Source organism: Platalea leucorodia (genome assembly GCF_965183815.1).
Source record: "Platalea leucorodia genome assembly, chromosome: 3".
NCBI classification, from domain to species: Eukaryota; Metazoa; Chordata; class Aves; order Pelecaniformes; family Threskiornithidae; genus Platalea; species Platalea leucorodia.
This window is the reverse complement of record NC_138825.1, coordinates 55,028,228-55,045,409: the sequence shown is the minus strand read 5'-3', so window position 1 is coordinate 55,045,409 and position 17,182 is coordinate 55,028,228. Positions and strand designations below refer to the sequence as shown.

At 39.5% G+C, this 17,182-nt stretch overlaps 1 protein-coding gene across 1 annotated transcript in view; it reads right to left on the bottom strand.

Annotated features, from left to right (window-relative positions):
- ADGB (androglobin) overlaps nucleotides 1–17,182 on the bottom strand; it is a gene marked incomplete at both ends in the record, with an annotated part of 126,416 nt that overhangs the window by 8,347 nt on the left and 100,887 nt on the right. The window contains 3 exons of the mRNA XM_082305584.1: nucleotides 1,683–1,870; nucleotides 15,270–15,381; nucleotides 16,571–16,770. Coding sequence (XP_082161710.1) covers nucleotides 1,683–1,870; nucleotides 15,270–15,381; nucleotides 16,571–16,770 — 500 coding nt within the window. The remainder of the gene's footprint in view (nucleotides 1–1,682; nucleotides 1,871–15,269; nucleotides 15,382–16,570; nucleotides 16,771–17,182) is intronic.

Here is a 17,182-nt window from a genome sequence, read left to right as displayed (position 1 = left end):
AACATAATGTATTAATTGGTATACATCTACTACCACTATTTAGGATGAACTTATGTTTCTGTATTCTGGTAATTTTCCCCACTGATATACATCATACATTAAGAGACTTTGACATGCATTACTACACAAACAGTGGCCACCAAAGGAAAGGAAAATCACTTTGCAATATCTAGAAGCTCTTTGAGGTATTTTGTTTACATGCTTCCCCCCACTCCCATACAATATGCTCCACACTCACAGTTCTTCTGAACAGTCTGTCTGAACAAGAATATTTTGTAGCGATTTTTCATGCAATTGTCTTATCTCCTTGCCAAGCTTTTTTCCTTTCCTTGCCTCCTTTCCTTTCCTTCCTTCCACAAACTTTTTTACTAGAAATCTTATTATATTTAACTAGGCTTTTTTTGTAGAAATACATCTTGCTCTGTCTTATGAGGTATCAGGTTCTTTCCAATCACTTCCCAAACCCTCTAAACCACCTTAACGCTTGGTTTCTCCAGAACCATAGGGTACAAGTAGTGCCTGAAATGTAGGAGACTATTCTGCTGTCTGACCAATGAATGAGATATTGTGCTGCATATATTTCTGGAAACCATACCATCTGCAAAAGCTTTAAGCCCAAGATTTAGAAGTAGGTATGAGTTCAGCTTTTATTTGAGACTAAAGGTGGGCATCTTCTTTCTTTGCAAGCAGTCCGGTCTCGAAACTTGCATTTGCTTCAGTGGCAGACTGAAGAACTCCCGAGAACCATCATCCCAGCACCCCTAGCGTACCCCATCATTGGCGCTGAAGGCAGAAATCTGACACAGCCTGAAGCTGCATTGCATTTCTGTGGCCAACAATCTCAACTGCAGCCACTCAGACTGCTCTGAAAGAAGGGTTAAGGCACTATTTCAGAAGTCTGTATAATTAGGTGTGGATATGAATCATATCCTGTGCAGCAGGTTTAGTCATCAAAACAATTCAGTAGAGATTTCTTCATGAAAAACTCTATGGAGGTGCCCTCCCCTTGAACTACCTGCCATGAGGCAGCAAAATTCCCAGCAAAAGCAATACCATTAAACAAGGAGCTGTCAGTTTCTTCTTTGCCTTCCATTAATCTGTTTGCAATCCATAAAGTCAATTATTCCTTTTAAGGCATACAGGCTGGCAGTAGCCTTTTGGTCAACCACAGAACACAGATTATCCCACCACAGATGAGAAGAATTTGCAAGCAGGCAAGTAGGTACCAATTTTTCTGCCATTGTATGACCGCAAGCTAATGACAATTGTGATGTACGAGACAGGAACTGACTATAGGGGAAAGACCTATTTCATCTTCCTGGGAACGCATGAAAACCACTACAATGAGGGACTAATGGGACATGAATATGGCAGATTCATGGAATTTAATAAACCTTCAGCAGAGACAGAAACTAGACCAACAAAAAGAACAACCAGTAGTTGCTTTATACATAAACAAAGAAATGAGCACGTTACATCTCTAAATGCAGAATGCATGTCTTTTACATATGTCATTCAATCTCTCTCAGGTGTAAAGCTAAAAAGGTGGCAAAGCAGGGCATAGAGAATACAAGGGATACACTAGAAGTGCTAGTAATACTGGTCTGCAGACCTGAAAATATCTTTACATGAAATACAATGATGCCACATTCAGCAAATCCAGTTTTTGGCTTTGTTCTCACCTGAGATTCAGGTCGAGATACAAGAGATAAAAGTGATCCTTTTTCTTTATTGGACTTCTCTTTTTCTGTCTTCTCAGATGCTTTATCTTTTGATTTTCTGGTTGTTTTAGGAATACTTGCAGACTTTTGTCCATCAAAATAATTATGCATTAAGGGAAAGCTGTGCTCCTCATGCTTTTCTCCATATACTATTCAGATGCAGTTATGATGCATGATGAATTCGAGGATACCATCGTCATCCATAAATATATTTCCCCATATAATATCCAGGGTGGAATAACAGCACAAAACAGCCATACAGAAAGACAAAGGAAAGTCAGTTAATTAGTTGACACTTTCAAGTACTACACTAACATTTATTGTTAGGTCAAGAAAGAATCTGGGGACAAAACAACTTTTAAAAACAGACTTACAAGGTGGACATACTGTGACAGCCTTATCTGTCCTAAATGGCAATTTACCCAGGGCTTAAGTGTGAGTTTGCCATGGTCCCTGCACATCAGTCACTGCATTGTTGCCTTCTGTATGGGCCAGTACAAAGATTGCAATGTACAGAATCACAGTCTGATTCTTACTTCTCTTATATAGTCTCATACAATCTCTGTCAGTGTTATGCCCCAGGCAGGTGAGACCTCAAAGTAGGTAAAGTCAATATTCTCACTGTCTCATATCCTTGTAAGCCTGAAAGTGTGAAGAGCAGAAGGGAAGATACACCCCACCAAAAATGCAAGGAAGTTAAGGCAAAGAAACATATTTGAGATTTGATGCATATTTAAGAAATTCAAAATTATTATTCTCAGAACTGAGAACATTTTAGATGATTAATTATTTTATCAGTACATGTGTGTGCTATATGTATGCTATATGTTTGAATTAAAGATACTGAGAATTGACATTTGGAACACTTATTCTGCACTGTCTTAGCTGGTCGGAGCTGTTAACAAGACTTTTTGCATGTCATATTCTTGTTAAAATAAATAAATAAATACATAAATAAATAAATAAATAAATAAAGCCTGTAATGGCATATAGCTTTAATAGCATAAGGAACATGTCAATTGAAACAACCTGGAATGGACCCACAACACTATGAGAAAGATTAAAGATCTGAGTCTGAAATCTCTGTTTCCTTCCATCTTTATACTGCTTGAAACATTAAAACAAATGCTGAAAACCTAGATTTAGTCAATACAATAAAACAGGGGATTTCTCCTAGAAAAAAAGAGGAAATCAGTGACTGTTTTACAATCTGACAATAATAACAAGGTACCTTTCACTTAATGCTATGCTTTTCTAATCTCTTTCCACTGAGGACAAATCACTGTGCTGCATGATTTGATCCAAAGTCCACTGAAGATATTCCACTGGCTTTAATGAGCTTTGGACCAGATCTGCAATGTCATGGCTGAGGTTATATGGATATATAAAATTGTAAATATGAAATATATAGAAACATATTTATAATACACATAAAACTACACATACATATATATATTTTATTATATATATATGTATTACATCATACATTATACATGTGTTTATGTATAAATTGTATTATTCTTATCTCCTCATGCTACTTAAATAATGTACAACGGTATCAAAGTGCTAAGCTTAAATTGATTCAGTGCTACCACAGCATACATTAAAGAATGAAAGCAAAAATTAAAGTGGTCTCCACAAATATTGAAGATACTAAAACAACTCCAGAGGAAATGCAAATATAAAATAAATAGTGATGACATTATTTGAAGTTATAATATCATTACCTAAATCGCTTTCCATTTAATTTCACATTATCATAACATATTAGCACCATAAATCAGGCTGGTGTAGATGCATTATTCAGTGAATTATTAATTTTTAAAGATAAATTATTTATTGTTTATACAAACACTCAAGAGACATTCAGTGTCATTAGCTAAATCATAGAATCATAGAATCGTTTAGGTTGGAAAGGACCTTTAAGATGATCAATGATAACAAATGATATCAGACAAAGACTTTATATGTCATGGGATATCACAAGCTTTGTCTGTCTTCCATTAATATTTTACAACTCTGAATTTTAACATTTTAATGGTCTGGACTTATTGCACACACTGAGAAGTTAGTAAATAACAAACAAGCATATGAAATGACAGGGCTAAAATGAGGTATCCTACTTTAACTCCAGATATGAAGGCTTAGGGCAGGATACAGTTGAGCGCTCTTAGCTAACTGTCCAGGTTCCCCCAGCCCCCTTCCCTCCCTCAGCAGAGCAGGCAGTCCTCCTGGTTTTGGGATCATCCTCCAGATATTCCTGGAGGGGGCACTGGCTGCAGTTTGGCACTATAGCATGCAGCCCACTCTGACTCTGAGAGACGTGAGTAGTTCCTCGGGGCTTTTCCAAGGCCAAAGCAAGGCAAATGCTTTGTATGCGATGTGATAAGAAGAAAGGCAGGGAGATGATACAGAAAGTAAAAGGCCATTCCAGCTTACAGCTTATGCATCAATCATCACAAACTCTCAGTGGAAATTACTGTATATGTATGGCACCAAGAAAAGCTTGGGCAACACACCAGTTGAGAGTGATGACAAAAAACTCACAGCAACTCTTAAAATTAGCTTCTCTACCACTTTCCAATTATTTACTCAGAGATTCATTTAGTCTAAGGGACTAAAGGGACCATAGTGATCATCCGGTCTGATGTCCTGACTATGACAAGCTAAATAATTACACCAGATGATTCCTATCTGAAACTCATAACTTCAGATTGAGATACAACAATTCTCTTTTTTAGGCAAGATAGACAGCTACTCCTGATTTATGAAATTCAAATTACAGAGAATGTATATCTTATTCATAGGTAAAATACAGAGAAGTTTTTTGAAGTTTTCTTTGAGAAGGTATCATGCTCCCGCTATCTGAAATAGGCTCTGAGCATTTAGTGGGATTACCCAGTAGTTGGCAGAAATGACTGTTACTTGCCCCATGAGAGACTTTCAGATTTGGTTAGGAAAGGACCGAGAAGTTCAGATGTTGCTTTTCTTGTCTCTGACCAGACTTTCAGAAGGATTCTCGACAGATAGCAACGTCAAAAATCTTTCCAAAGTTGGGCTCATCCAGACATTAAAGTTGCAGTAAAAATACACCAGGACAGAAGCGAATCACCAATATGGTTGCAGTAGTAGGGTGGGGTTAGAGCATGGCTTAGAGGTCTACAGGTCTTTAAACTCTAGCACCATCATGTATCCTCAGTGACCTATTTTTTCACTGAACACCAGGCAAGTGATTAATCACTACAGACAGGCTAAGTAGGAAAGGGATAAAGAGAGGGAGAACGGAACATACTGTTAAACATCTCATGAAACCCTGCCCTTGGCTTGAGCCAGCAAGTTCTCCTGCGGGAAGAGAAACCTGTGGGAGAAACTTTTCCAGCTCTGGAGAAAAAAAGGAATATTCCAAAGGATATTGCCTTTCCTGCCTTTTCAAACCTACCTCTACTACCTGGGTTGGGTGCCCTATCTCCCCCTGCTCTCCCAGTTGGATAGACAGCCTTCTCTCATCAATGGCCAATACTCTTGAGTTAATTTAAGGCAATATATAAAATACATGCTGCAGTCAGCTTTCAGCACACACTGATGATTCAACTCTGGGTTGTGACAGTTGCACAATAAAACTTCTGATCTTACTACAAGAAAAGTACAACCAAAGAACCCAAAAAGGCAATAGCTGAAAATCATATATACAAAACGAATCTTAAAATAATTTTGTTCGCACAGTCAAGCAACTTAAAATGGTATTAGGAGTTGCAAGATTGCCTGCTAATTTTCCTCTTTTATATAAGAATTATGATCCAGACCTTACTTTTTTTTTTACTGTTTTTCCATTGAAGTCTTGCCCTATTAATAGTTCCCAATGGAAGGAAAAAAAGGAAAAAAAAAGGAGAGTAAAGAATGAAGACTGTATGAATAATAAACTATCTGGCACTTTTTAATTCCTGTGTACTTGGGTTTTCCCGGTTAATGCCTTTTTAATGTTTTGTTTGTGCAATGTGCTCTTTAATAAAACATTTAATGAGATTTCATATATAATACATATGACTAAACACTAGTAATGAAATAACTTTAGCTAACACAGTTCTTTTTATAAGTACTGCCAAACTGTAGTATTAAGGATTTTGAAGAAAGAAAAGAATAACAAACACCAACAAATACAAAATACAAAACTATCATAGCATCTGTATGCCGGAGAATGAACTTTCTTAAAAAATGTTCTTGATAAATATTTATAACATCGGTGAATATTGTTAGTATAATAATATGGGTCTTCATTTAAAGGGAGACTAGTTTAAAAGATTTTAGTAAATGCTAATACAAAGCTGAAATATGCTTTTGCCATGATAAATTAGCTTTAATATAAACTAACTCCAGATGGCACTCTTGTCTTACTTAAAAAAGGATACCTGAAATGGTGAAAATTTGTTGCAGGAATTTTCCACCTGGCTCACTGCAGCTTTCTTAAAAGTCACATGGTGAGAAGATGCCTTTTTGGTTACACACCAACATTGCTATTATATGAATTGTGTGCTTGGCAACTGGTGCTGGAAGCTTTAAATGGTGAAGCTCACTTTTCTAATGGCTTTGAAACTAGTTCACAATCAGAAAAAGATTCAAAGATTAATTTTCTCCAAAATGCTTACCTATAGCAAGCACTCCAGATAAATATTGCTGTTAATAGGGGTACATAAAATAAATACTAAGTAGTAAGTACAGGAAGTGTTGGTGTTTATGATATATGTTGTTTCTAAACTGTTGGTGGCCTGGGCAATCTGTTGATATCCTTGTATAAACAGAAACACCCGGTTAATACGAACCGTGAAATGGATTTGGGTTACTTTGAAATACAGCAATTATGCCAGGACACAGAAATCACAACATTTAAAAACAATCCTAAGAGAAAAGTGCTCATTATCACTGACTCTGGCTTGAGTATGGTTGACTGCAAATAAGCCAAAGCATCAGTTACCATGGCGAAGGGAAGCTATGAACTGGAGTACTGCTACCTTGAACTAAACATGAGAATACTCATGACATCAACAAACTTCAGTAATAACAGCTGAGAACTAATGAAGAAACTTAGAGACTAAGCGACCTTCTTTGACCTGCGGTTGTACAGACCATGGTGACAGCTGTATGAAAGGATACACACCAGTAGCATGACTGGTGTGTTAAGTGCAAGCTGTTACTATGTAGCCAACTCAGAAGGATAAGACAATGTAATAGGATGTCTATTGTAAGCAGCAGTCTATCATTAAAGGGAAAACAAGGAGAATACATGGGGTTATCTGGAAAGAAAATATGAGTTTGTGAAGAATGCAACAAACTAAAAGCAGGTGAAATCACCACTAAAAAAGCTGTGTACAGGCCTGTAAGGCTACATGACATAGCTCCTCAAATATTACTAAAACTGACTAGGGACTACAGTAAATCAACAAGATACATCTTTGTAAAGTCCTGTAGCGCTAGCTGAAAGAAGACTGGAAAAATCTCCAATGTTGCACTCATCTTAAAAACAAGAAACGAAATAATATATGTCAGCAATTACTGCTGATGAATCTAACTTCAGTCCAGGGCAATAGAAATTTAAAAAAAAACACGATCAGACATTTAAAAAGAAATATGTAACCAGAGTAAGAAATGAGAAATACCATTAATAAATAAAGATCAAATCTTCATAAGAAAATTTAAGGGTATTAGCAAATGTGTATATATGAGCAAGGATAATGCAAATAATTTCTCCTTACCTCATATTTTAAAAATTGAGTTATAGAACTTTAGTATTAATGATACGAGAAATTTACTGAATGGTGGAAAGTAATATTTTAGGTTCTGCAGGAATCTAGAGGCAAGAGCACAGGGGAGTCAGCTGTGTGTGTGCATGTGTGTGTGTGTGACAGTCTGCACCAGCATCTGGCATAGGGCTGCAGCCTCAGGAGCTCATATGGGATCCAGGGGCAGCTACTGGGCAGACTAGGTGTCTAAGTCCAGCTGCTGGAAGGATCCACCTTATATATATATACACATATATATATATATATATACACACACACATATATATATACATATAGTCTCTCTAGTGGACTTCCACTCTGTCCAGCCAGAGAGGGAAGCAGGATGAGGCCATTGGTGCTGTCTGCGTTTGTGTGAGTGCTCTGAGTGTCTGTGATCTGTGTGACTGGCAATGTATATGTGTATATGTAGCGTCCATGTGTGTTCTGTGGATGCGTGGCTGCTGGGACATCTTCAGCCTCACTAATGGTTGGACCTGGGGACGTGGAGTGGCAGCAGCCTCGCCTCTCTCGGCTGTTGGATCCAGCATGATAAATTTTCTTGTAACTCTTCTGTAATTTCTCTGTCCCCTTCCCGGCTTGAATACACAGCCGGTTCTTGGGACCTTTCCTAGTCTTGCCTCCTGCCTAAATTCTTCTCCTAGCAGTACAGAAGTAATACATATCCTGAAACAGGACTTTTTCTCCCTCTTGTCAGTGCATATTCTTAAATTATCAGCAGACATGTTTCTCTAGTTTCTGTAGAAACTTCCATGTTTGGATGCACTTTATCAAGGCACTATGCCTTTATATTACATTTCATCGGTCTTTCTGACTGTAGAAGCAGTCATACTTCTACAACTTACATTGATTGTGTACATGTAATCCTTTAGGCATAAACTGTTGACCAAGTCTGGGACTATAATTGAATCCATCTGCAGCTAGACTCCTCTGAGTAGGAGTTTAGAAAGCAAGGGGGTCTTCTCTTAACCTTGTGACTCAACAGGAGGGTCTCCCCAAAGCATCTGACTTAACCTGTCCTCTGTGCAGTAAATAATCAAGTGTACCTTGCCATTGAATCTTGTTAAAACACTGTCGCATATTCTATCAAACTTTGTTAAATCACTGTTTTATACCAATAAACATATTGCTGCTTCTCTCTTATTAGTGAAGTGCATCACTCCATCCACAACAAATTGAGTAGTCAGCAGGATGGCAAGTAGTATCACTGATTATTTATGTTTTTTTTTTGTTGTTATTCTTATTATGTTTATTATTTATGATTATTTATGGAGGCATGGAGTGAACCTGAGTCCCAGCTTCTCAGAATGGGCTCGTGACAATTGGCATAATTGGGAAGCTGCTGAAGAGAGCATCTAGAGGTAACTAGAGCCCATACAAAGGATGGAAAAGGGAAAGGAGCTATCTACAAGATGCTAGGTACCCGTTTAGAAGCTGCATATCAAGAAAGGGAGAACAGAAATAGAAAAGAGCAGGACCTAAATAAATAGAAGGTAGAAAAGCAACTGAGTTGTTACTGCCTTTAAAAATTGAACAACTGCAGAAACAGTTACAGGAGGAAAAGGAAAAAGGACCAAAGTTGGGAGAAAAGGTCTAGATGATGCTTATGCAGACTTCCCGTACCCCTGACTTCTTACAGATCAGGAAACTAATAGTATACCCTGAAGACTGGGGTTGAGACATCTGGGGTGAGCCTGATGATAGCAAGCCAGAAGATGGTGATCTTTCGTTCCCCACAAATCCTCCTGAATATGAAGCCAAACCCGTTGTTAAAACAGAAAGAACTGGAGGACCTCAGGGTGGTCATCCACGACTGTCGTGGTTTAACCCCAGCCAGCAACTAAGCACCACACAGCTGCTCGCTCACTCCCCCCCGGTGGGATGGGGGAGAGAATCGGAAGAGTAAAAGTGAGAAAACCCATGGGTTGAGATAAAGACAGTTTAATAGGTAAAGCAAAAGCCGCGCGCACAAGCAAAGCAAAGCAAGGAATTCATTCACTACTTCCCAGCGGCAGGCAGGTGTTCAGCCATCCCCAGGAAAGCAGGGCTCCATCACGCGTAACGGTTACTTGGGAAGACAAACGCCATCACTCCAAACGTCCCCCCCTTCCTTCTTCTTCCCCCAGCTTATATACTGAGCATGATGTCATATGGTATGGAATAGCCCTTTGGCCAGTCTGGGTCAGCTGTCCTAGCTATGCTCCCTCCCAGCTTCTTATGCACCTGGCAGAGCACAAGAAGCTAAAAAGTCCTTGACTAGTGTAAACTCTACTCAGCAAGAACCAAAACATCAGTGTCTTATCAACATTATTCTCATCCTAAATCCAAAACACAGCACTCTACCAGCTACTAAGAAGAAAATTAACTCTATCCCAGCTGAAACCAGGACAACGACATACTACGTGAACCATCCCCTGGGATCCGTTGCAACTGACAAATTTGCAAGAGAGATATAGCAGAAAACCAGGTGAAACTGAAACTGAATACTTGTGCTGAGTATGCCTATGTGGCAGTGACCAGATAATGCTGAGTGAGGATGCAGCAAATGGCTATTGGGGTCCAGGAGTTTTCTTAAATTTAGGACCTAACCTGACAAATATACCCCATTCTATCACCAGCCGAGTAGCTTATTGGGCTGGAGAAATAGAATCATAGAATCGTTTAGGTTGGAAAAGACCTTTAAGATCACCAAGTCCAACCGTTAACCTAGCACTGCCAAGTCCACCACTAAACCATGTCCCTAAGCACCACATCTACCTGTCTTTTAAATACCTCCAGGGATGGGGACTCAACCACTTCCCTGGGCAGCCTGTTCCAGTGCCTGACCACCCTTTCAGTGAAGAAGTTTTTCCTAATATCCAACCTGAACCTGCCCTGGCGCAACTCGAGGCTATTTCCTCTTGTCCCATCACTTGGGAGAAGAGACCAACCCCCACCTCGCTACACACTTGTTACTTGGGAGAAGAGACCAACCCCCACCTCGCTACAACCTCCTTTCAGGTAGTTGTACAGAGCGATAAGGTCTCCCCTGAGACACCTGAGCACACTGCTGGCTCATATTCAGCCGGCTGTTAACCAGCACCGCCAGGTCCTTTTCCAACGGGCAGCTCTCCAGCCACTCTTTCCCAAGCCTGTAGCGTTGCATGGGGTTGTTGTGACCCAAGTGCAGGACCCGGCACTTGGTCTTGTTGAACCTCATACAGTTGGCCTCAGCCCATCGATCTAGTCTGTCCCGATACCTCCAGAAGCAAGGTGATCATAGATACCATGGAGTGAGGTGAACCCTCCATAATCCCCATTAAATCTCTAAGTCAGGTCTCTATAGCCATCAAAAAAGACGCTTGCATAAAAGCCATACATGAATGAGGACCCCACGATGGCCCACTATCTGCTACAGTAGATTTTGCAATGTTAAAACCACTGATCAGAGGAGCCCCAGCAATTCTTAAACCCCATCTAGCTGCAAAATGGGATGAGATTAAAAGAGATACTGAATATAACAAAAAACAGTGCAATAATGCACCTGAACAACTCCCTAAATGGGCTAAATTAATGCATGGCATTGTTAACTACAGTTGTGAAATGGGCTGGGACGATGCACCAGCTTAAAAAAAACCCTAAAGCCCCGGTGGAGGTGAGCATAAGGTGAGACCTGTAAAACAGGGAACAGAAACTAAATCAAAGGGAAATAAATCTAAAAACCTCCAAACAGAATCTCGAGAACGGAGAACTGAGTTATGGAAGAAAGCATTAGCCCTAGGCATTCCCAGAGACACAATGCAAGGTCAGCCTACTAGCATTATCTTGAGTCTCATCAAAGCATTCCAGAAATGTGATAACAGTGAAGGGGGGGGAGCGTATTTTGTATTTCGACTCTGATGGTGCCAGTTCCCAGAAAGGGAGATAATCCTTTTCTTCCTCTTAGCGGGGAATTGCAGGACACGAAGTCAAAAAACAAGTAATGCCCAGAAAGCAATTGGGTCTGCCTGTCCAGAAAGTGGAGGCTTATCAGTGGGTAAGTGATGATGGCCCATATATTTTGATTCCAGTTGGTCCTCAAGGACAATTGGTGAAGTTTTTAATAGATACGGGAGCACAAATTTCACTACTAACACAACAAGATGCCGAGAAGCTGGGAGTGCAATCCAGACGTCAAAGAGTTAAGATTACCAGTGGGAACGGAGGGACTATTGTGTGTCAAGCTGCCAAGGTCAATTTATGGCTCCAGGGCAAGAAGCACATGTTGACTACTCGCTTTGCAATTAGAAATCATCATGAAAATATTTTAGGTTTCAATCTTTTAAATGGACAAACCTGGTGCCTGCCAAATGGCAGCGTGTGGTCCTTCAGCTCAAACATCAATCCCAAACCTGGTAGAAATAGGGAGGGAAATTCAGTGTGTGAACTTTGCGCAGCCCCTGCACTCCCTGATTGAAAAATTACTAACGAACCGCAATATCCGATTTCTGTTGTGGCATGAAATCGAATTTCTGAAGTCATAGCTGATTTGGAGAAATGACAAATTATCTCCAGAACCCACGCCCCATATAACTCATCTGTCTGGCCAGTCCAGAAACAAGATGGGAGGTGGTATTTGACAATTGATTATCGGTGCCTAAATGCTAATACAGCCCCGCTAACAGCTGCTGTACCAAACATTGCAAACTTAACAGCTATTTTGCAAGCAGCTGCACACCCATGGATGGTGGCACTAGATGTAAAAGGTATGTTCTTTATGATTCCCGTAAAGGAGGAAGATAAAGAGAAATTTGCTTTCACTTGGGAGGGAATACAATACACCTTTAACAGACTCCCACAGGGGTATAAACATTCATCAACAATTGCTCATGCCTCACTTGCTGAACTTTTACAGATAGTCTCACTCCCTCAAGATGTTAAACTGTACCAATCTATAGATGATATTCTGACTGGAGGAACTTCCTCTGAGAAGGCGGGGGAAGGAGCAGCAGCAGTATGGCAAGCACTAGATAAAGCAGAAATTGAAATTCCACCCTGAAAATGTCAGGGACCAAGCAAAGAAGTAAAACTTTTAGGTATTTGGTGGATAGCAGGCAGTGACGCATAAAAATAGAAGCACTGCAAATGCCCCAATCAAGGAAGAGTTACAACAACTAATGGGAACTTTGGGATATTGGAGGAAGCATGTACCTGGATTTTCTATCATTTCCCTTCCATTATACTCACTCTTATGGAACAGCAAACCTTGGGTGTGGAAGTCGGAACATAAAGAGGTGGTCAAAACTCTAACTGAAGAATTAAAAATGTATCAGTCACTGGGACCAGTACACCCCCACGACCCTATTATAGATGAATGGGGTTTCACCAAACATGCTACTTACTGTAACCTGTTCCAAACTGGTCCTGATAGGCCAAAAAGACCTTTATTGTTTAGCTCAACCACATTTAAAGAAACGGAACAATGATACTCCGAATGGGAAAAGGGACTTATCTTGAGTCTGGGAAGTTAAACAAGTTGAGAAAATACATCAGGGACCACCTGTTCAAACCAGAGGACCACTTAGTTTACTAGAAGCAATCCTAAAGGGGACTGCTCCCCCAGAAGGAGTTGCACAAAACCCCACCATCTGAAAATGGTATGCCTACCTAACAGGAGTTGCAGAAAATATGCAGTTAACTGAATGCCCCACTAAGGCTTCCAAATTGCAGATACCCATAAACACAGACCCTTTAGCATTACAACAATCTTTTAAACCTTCACTAACTCTGAATGCACCGCTCCTCACTGAGAGTACACCAACAGAAAACATTTGAAATCATATATGTAGACTTTTAAGCTGTGTGGGGTTGTGCCACACAGTGGCTCTGTCAATGGGAAACCTTGAACTGGGCTGTAAACAGATTCTCAGTTTGGAGAAACAAAGATTGGCAATTATTACTAGACAAAGCCAGGAAAACACCTTTCAAGATAGGATAGGTAAAAGCTCATGCTAAAGATAATCAACCAGCCACAAAGTGGAATCAAAAGGTAGAAGAGTTAACTAAAATCAGAGAAATCACCTTAAATCCTGAGTGGTATCAGTTGGGAGAATGGTTGCATCAAAACCTAGGTCACACAAGTAAGGAAGCTCTTTACTTTGCTGCACAGAGTAAGGGCTGGCCCATAAACTGGAAAACTTGTGAAACTATTCTTACAGAATGTCCCCAGTGTAGATTGAAATTACAAGCAGATCATCCTGCTAATGCCCCACCTCTACATATCAATGAAGGGAAAACTTTATGGTCTACATGGCAAATTGGTTATATCGGGCCATTCAAATCCTCTGCAGGATATTGATACGTTCTCACAGGAGTGGAAGTAGTCTCCGGCTTGCTTATGGCAACTAAGTGTTGGAAAGCTGATGGGTAAAATACAGTGCGAGGGCTATCGTTTTGGTTCTCAAATCTACCTGCTCCTGATGTTACCCAAAGTGATAATGGCTCCCACTTCTCGCATAAGGAAGTGCAAGATTGGGCAAAACAAGAAGGAATTAAATGGGTATTTCACACCCCATACTACCCTCAATCAAATGGGATCGTAGAAAGAGCTAATGGCCTACTGAAAAGGAATCTCAAACTACACGAGGCTCAATGGGACACACGACTTCCCAAAGTACTCCATCAATTAAATAATCGATACAGGCCTACTGGAAGCCCTGTAAGTCGAGCATTCTTTGTAAAAACTGGGCTTAGTGCTCCATCTACTGGGAAGAGAGAATATCCGACAACATTGCAGCCAGGACAGCTGGTCAGTTTACTATCCATAGGTACTGCGCCTATGACCTTAACTAAATCTCACGGCCCACGTGCCTGGGAAGCTACCGATAGCAGTGGTGCAAAACATAGAATTAGTGCACGATGGATTTTTCCTTCTTTTTTAACGGGGTAACCTGTTCAGACTCTCGCCACCCTAACAAGTCTCTTTTCTCTTACAGCACCTTGCAGGATGGCAGATGGAAATGCTGTGTTCATGTTGCTAGTCCAAACGCTGACAATACTGCTCCTCCTAAGCTGTGGTCAAAGAACCCTAGAGTGGCCATGATCCCAAGCCCGTGTTATATATACTAGAAGTACGGGACTAAATTCTAATAAAGACTTGGCCCTCTTAACCGTGGTAGTGCATGGAACTGAGGTGTATTTAGAAAATGAATGGAGCAGGGATCCTAAGGGTTTTGACTGACTCCCCCGACTCCAGGGATTGACAGGCCAGGAAATAAAGGTAGGATGCCTGGTGACCAGTGGATCCACCTATGACAAGGCAACTCAAATCACTGTGTACTCTATCACACCAAATGGAACACCAAAGGATATAAAACTCTGTGCCACTGAAAGATTAGACTGTTGGTACAATTTTACCTTAGTACAACCTGTTTTTGTAGTTTGCCTCTGGGATCACCATAACGTGAGACGACTCACCTTACCATTTAAATTTAAAATAGGCATTACTAGGCTTAGTACGAGAACATTCACTCCATCCGCGACAGAGCGCTAAGAAGCCCAGGTGAGTTTTGCAGAGTATTCTCTGACTTCTTTATAATTTGCAAACTGAGGGTATAGAATCATGCAATCAAACTTCATTTCTATGAACCTCAGAACAAAGAGCTTTGTTGCTTAATTATTTCACTCAAGGAGTGAATAAAAGAAAAAATGTCATGTGGCCCTGGCTTGTAGCAATAGAACATTTTTTTAAATCAGTAACATTATGCATTTGACTAAATACATACATAGATCGACCTACCTTTGATTTCATTTTTCTCCACTTCTTTCAGTTCCTGAACAAACAGAGACTGACTCTCAGTAAGTGACCAACTATTATACAACACCAATGCTTGTATGATATACTTGTGAGACTGTGAAAGAAAACACAATATAACATGCTGAAGACATAACAATCATAGTAAGCATTCAAAAGTCCTGTAGGTTAGTAAACTGCCAGCTATTGAACTCAGCAAATAAAAGACATTACAAGCTTGCATGTTACAGTATTCACAAGAAGCTTAAAACATTAGTGCTAATTCCACAGATTTTATTTTAATTCCTGTGAAATTAAACAATTTTACTCATGTGTTTATCAAGTGAAACTAAACTGGGCTATACAATAAGGAGCTACATTCCATTAAGATTTCCACTTAACTTTCCTATGTATGCCATGTACTAAACCAAAGACTTTTGTCTTTGATTTTAAGACCTACTACAGGGCTTTGAGCCCTAATACTAACACTCAATAATGTCTTAATTTGAGGTGGAGGTGACAGGGTCCATGGGTTATTTTAAACATTGTCCACACTGAACAGGAAATTATTGTCTTTAAAAATTGTTTTCCAAATTCTAAAGCCAGTTCTGAGTCAAAGGAATAACCCTGGAATTTATTTCTCAATAACCTCTTTTATTTTTTCTTGGAATATTTTGTTGCAATTGATTATCAGGGAAAATCACAGTAGAGAAACACTTGGAGACAGAGAAACAAGAACTGTTTTAGAAAATAAATGTTATTTTTCTAAGATAGACAAATAATACTAGGTGAAGTCAAGAAAAATCCACGTTTTTGTCATCCGTCTCCGAGAAACTCAGCTCAAGTAGCAGCTATTGTGTGTGTGTTACTAAAGCTTTCAGCTGACTGCCAATAGGTGTTTCTCTATTAAAACTATTAAAGATGGCCTTTTCTTACATCATATTTCAAAGAAAACCCACATTGAGGCATCATAAGTTTAATTTCATTACTGGTAGTTTTTGGCCCTTAGCTGAAATTTATGCTATAGTTGAATTAGATGTGGCAAATGAAGAACATTTAAAGATTGAATATACCACCTTGATTTGAAAACAAAAATGACCCCTTGTTATTTGGTTATTCATATATGTACATTATCCTTTCTCCATAGCCTCATTTAGAAGCTACCAACAATCTTAATTTTGGATTCCTTATTCTTGCCTCAGGATATCAGATCTCAACATGTGCCAAAAGAATTATCAATACCCCTTCATTCGTTGGTTGTTTGGTTGGTTTTTTTTCCCAGATCTCAGTGATTTGGAATCTCTTACTTGTTGTGGAGTTCCATCATTATTTTGAAAGTTTTCCAAGAGGAAAGATTCATCTTCTAATATAGGTGGACCTTCTCGTACAAGTCCTGGCTTGAAAGAAGTTTTGCTGTCCTTTGAAGATGAAATATGACCTTTTTTTTTGGATCCTCCAGTTTCTGAGTCCTTCCTTGTACTACTTTGAATAATCTGGGTTTTGCTTGCTGAAAGATGATAAAAAATTTCAGTGTTAATGTCCAGAAATTCTATGAATTATTGGTATGAGGTAAATGGATGCCCCCAGAAACTATAAGAAAGAAGAATTATCATAGTCAATTTTCTTATGCTGTATTATGCTCACAAGGGTCCAATTAAAATTATGCTTATCCCAAATATGATCCTGATTTCATTCTGCATGCAAATCACAAATCTCTTCAAAGTAAATAATGAGAAATTTGAAAGCCTGTATATATAACAGTTGCTATTGTTTACACACCGTATAATTTTTCCCCCCAAACCCCACACTTCTTTCCTGCACTAACCACCACAGCACCATGCTATGTATCACATAATAGAGATAGCCTTGTATGCTGTATGATGGGATCTCTGCATAGCTAACCTAATTTAATAAATTGT